The sequence below is a fragment of the Eurypyga helias genome, unplaced genomic scaffold, assembly GCF_000690775.1.
Source record: "Eurypyga helias isolate BGI_N326 unplaced genomic scaffold, ASM69077v1 scaffold29428, whole genome shotgun sequence".
NCBI classification, from domain to species: domain Eukaryota; kingdom Metazoa; phylum Chordata; class Aves; order Eurypygiformes; family Eurypygidae; genus Eurypyga; species Eurypyga helias.
In genome coordinates this window covers 3979-7385 of record NW_010266746.1, presented here as the reverse complement: position 1 = coordinate 7385, position 3407 = coordinate 3979, and the positions used below count along the sequence as shown (strand labels likewise).

At 48.8% G+C, this 3407-nt stretch overlaps 1 protein-coding gene across 1 annotated transcript; it reads right to left on the bottom strand.

Moving 5' to 3' along the window:
* Window positions 1-664: 664 nt before the first annotated feature.
* On the bottom strand, window positions 665-2235 carry GP1BB (glycoprotein Ib (platelet), beta polypeptide). Its single transcript, XM_010157208.1, has 2 exons — window positions 2161-2235; window positions 665-1472 (listed from the first exon to the last, which is right to left on the bottom strand). The coding sequence occupies exon 2, from the start codon at window positions 1311-1313 to the stop codon at window positions 699-701; it is 615 nt and encodes a 204-aa protein (XP_010155510.1). The 5' UTR covers window positions 1314-1472; window positions 2161-2235; the 3' UTR covers window positions 665-698.
* Between the last annotated feature and the right edge of the window lie 1172 nt (window positions 2236-3407).

The following is a 3407-nucleotide window of genomic DNA, read 5'->3' as shown; positions in this document are numbered from 1 at the left end:
GGGGCTCCTCTCGCGGCTGAGCTCCCGTTTTATGTCCTCTGAGGGCCTCGGGGAGCAACCCCCTTGAGCCAGGGCTGGGGGCTGAGGGGCTGCTCCCCCACAGCCGGGCGGCCATCGCCACCTGGCAGGCCATCCCTCGCCCCTCAGGCCATCCCTCGCCCCTCAGGTGTGCTCGCACCCAAAAACTTACCAGCCGCATTGTAAAGATAAGCAGCAACTTAGTGGAACCTGAAGAAACTCCACGTTTAGACTGGCCCATTGTGGAAGCCGGGAGCTGCCGAAGTTGAGGCCTATGGTGCGCTCCTGGTGACATGTCCTGCGCTGTCTGTTTTGCTGGGCACGGCTCGAGCGTAAGGGAGCATGAGAAACTGCCCAGGAGCACGCAAGAGTGCTAGATACCTAGCATAGAATGGAAAAAATAAGCCATTTATATCATCGTGCATCACAATTTTATTTCAATTTTGCTTTGTTCCAAAACCAATGAAGGGATACCATGATCAAGACCATGCTAGAGAGTTTAAAGCATTAAAAACCCACAATATCAGGTCTTTGGAAACAGTGTCTGATCGGTTCAAGCCCTGTTTCGAACTGCAGTCAGGATCAGATACTGCACTGAATCACCCCCTCTGGGTATCACAAACCGCATGACCTTGGCAGAGCACCATCCAAGAGGGAGGAGAGTCCTCAGTCTTGTGGTGTTAATCACTGTTGTAGGGACTTCTTGAAGGAGATACCCAGGTGTCTACGTTCTGGTGTAGATCTTGGGAGGTGCTCCAGGCTTCAGCAGTCATTCTCCGAAATTTCCGCAGGTACACAATGATGAAGATAACCAAGATGCCCTGGAGGACAAGGAGGATGAAGAGACTGAGCTGAGAGAGGAGAGCCAGGCTGCAGTACCAGTACTGGCATGTGGAGATGATCTCGTCTTCTGTCAGATAGGCAATGATCCGGTCCTGCATGCGAGCTGGGGAGGCGCACCTCACATCCCTGTATATGGTCCGGTTCTGCTGCCACTGGAGCCAGGAGCGCAAGTAGAGGATGTCACAGTTGCATTCCCAAGGGTTGCCCTGCAGATAGACTACCTGGAGGCTCCTTAGGTTGTCAAAGAGCCCACTGGGAATATAGGTGAGCCTGTTGTAAGCAAGGTGGATAATTTCAGCCGAAGGGCGGAAAGCAGCTGGCAGTTTTGCTACAGTTAGGTCTTTCGACGTGCAGTCGATAATGTTGGTGGCACACTTGCATCGCACAGGGCACGCGGGTATCACGAGCGGGAGGAAGCCAAGGAGGAACAAGAAGAGAATTCCACTGCTCATCTTCACCTGCACACACTCCCCTGGTGAGACTGAGGTGGAGACCAGGACACCACACACTCTAGGACTGACACCACAGCCCAGGTCTTCTGTTGGTTTGTTCTGAGGATGAGTTTTTAAAGTTGGGTGAATTTGGTGTCTTTCATGGGAGATGCGAGAGCTCTGAAAAGAACAGAGTTAAAAGAGATGTGCAAATTCTTGGTCTGTCATTACAGGAGAGGAAATGTTCCTGGTCTTCCAACCCTGGATTTAAGAGGGATATGAACAGATGGCTACTGGCAGGCTTAGCTGCAGCCATTCAATTTATTTTCACTGGTCCTCAGAAGTGTACAAGAGCTGCTTGTATTTTCAGCATTACTGGCGATGCATTACTACGCTAGCCAAGAAAATTTATGACAAGGAATCGAACAAAATTGCTCATGCCTTATTACAGTTCTGAATTACATCTGTAAGCAAAGCTTAGGCCATGCAAACTTCAAGAAGAAATTCAGAAATTAATTTACTGTTACCACAAGAGAGTAAAAACAGCCTTTCCAGTTTTGAAAAGAAGTGATAAGCAGTCCTTAGGCAGCAGAGAGGGTGCTGACCACCAAGGGTGGAGGTCAGTGGAGTTTGCCATGCTAGACATTGCTCCAGCAGGTGAATAATCTCTTTCTGGAGCTGTGACTGTGCTGGGAGACATGGGTCAATGAGCTGTCCGTATTAATCTCATGTCACCGCTGAACACATGAGCTGCTGTAACTTCTTTACGAGAACAGCTACACGTACGTGCAACACGGCACTGCTTTTCTGTGCAGTCTGTCAGCCAAATGAAAAGGAAAAAGAACGGAAGGTAACTTTGTTGACTTACCAGAGTAGTTCAAGCCTTGCTTTCTTTCTGACTTTACAACACAAGAGGAAGGTCTTAAGGCAGTCCAGCCAGTGCAAGAGCATCTGCAGCTGCACAGCTGAGCTCCCAGATAATCCCCTTGCAACTGGCTGGCAAGATAAGGGTCAGGCTCATCCCAGTGACACCTCCCACGAGGCCTTCCTGCACGTCACCAGAGGCTGAGGCTTCACTGAGCAAGTCTTCCATGAAAGACGAGCTGACACTACATTCAAGAACACGTTTGCTGGGAGAGATGCTGACAGTTAGTGATAACTCTGATTCTGGGCCCAAATGTCCAACAGAAACATCGCAGTCTCAACTGCAAAGTAGCAACTCAAAAGGCATTTCAACCTGGAAGGGTAACGTTACCGGTTTGTACCGCACTCCCTGAGCACTGTGGCCTTTGGTTTCCCATCTCATCAGGAAGATGGTGTTTGCCAGAGGGGTGAGACCTAGCACTTAGCGCTGTGCTGACCCTAAGGTTTCCCGTGAAGCAGTGGCACAAATCCACTCCTAATTAGCAGTGGAAGATCTGCTGAAAGAAATGGACTTCCAGTGACCACACTGGTGTCAACAGTTGAGCCAAGGAGAAAGATCCTCCAGGCATTCTCTCATGATTGTTACAGGGGTAAAATACAACTTTTGATGGTTCACTGTCTACATCAAAATAAACTGGTTAGAATCATAGGAAGGACAAGAGACTGGAAAAGACACTGCCCCGAGGGACTGCCCTTTTGACAGCCAAGGGAGTCGGCAGCTCTTGATGAGTGCAGCTTGCAGTTACTGAGAAAGACTGACCACATCCTTTATTCCAAAGTTGCATTACACAAGTACTTGAACAGATAAGTCCAAAACTGAATTTAGGTAGAATCTTGTCTCAAGGCCATCACACCTTCACAGACATTTTTGTACCACCAGCCTGACTCTAGGCAGTGGCTACGCTCCTTAGGACAAGGCCACCCAAATCACACAGCAAAACTGTTGCCTCATTTAGAGTGCATTTAGGGTGTAAACAGCAGAATTCAGCCCTAACCAAAATCTCTAAACAAAACAATTAAGCATTAAATTTCCAGTAAGTTGGAGCAGATCATTCCAGTTGTTTTGCTGTGGCAGGCAGGCAAAGAGATTAACAAAGGAACCTAGTTTTTCCTGTAGGGCCTGCTTTCCACTTGGGAGCAGCTTGACTACCACAGACTATGTTTGCTCAGCAAACTTACCTCGTCTCGTGC

Bases quoted from the DNA above. Each gene is read 5' to 3' on its own strand.
- GP1BB (XM_010157208.1), bottom strand. From the start codon at position 1,313: ATGAGCAGTGGAATTCTCTTCTTGTTCCTCCTTGGCTTCCTCCCGCTC.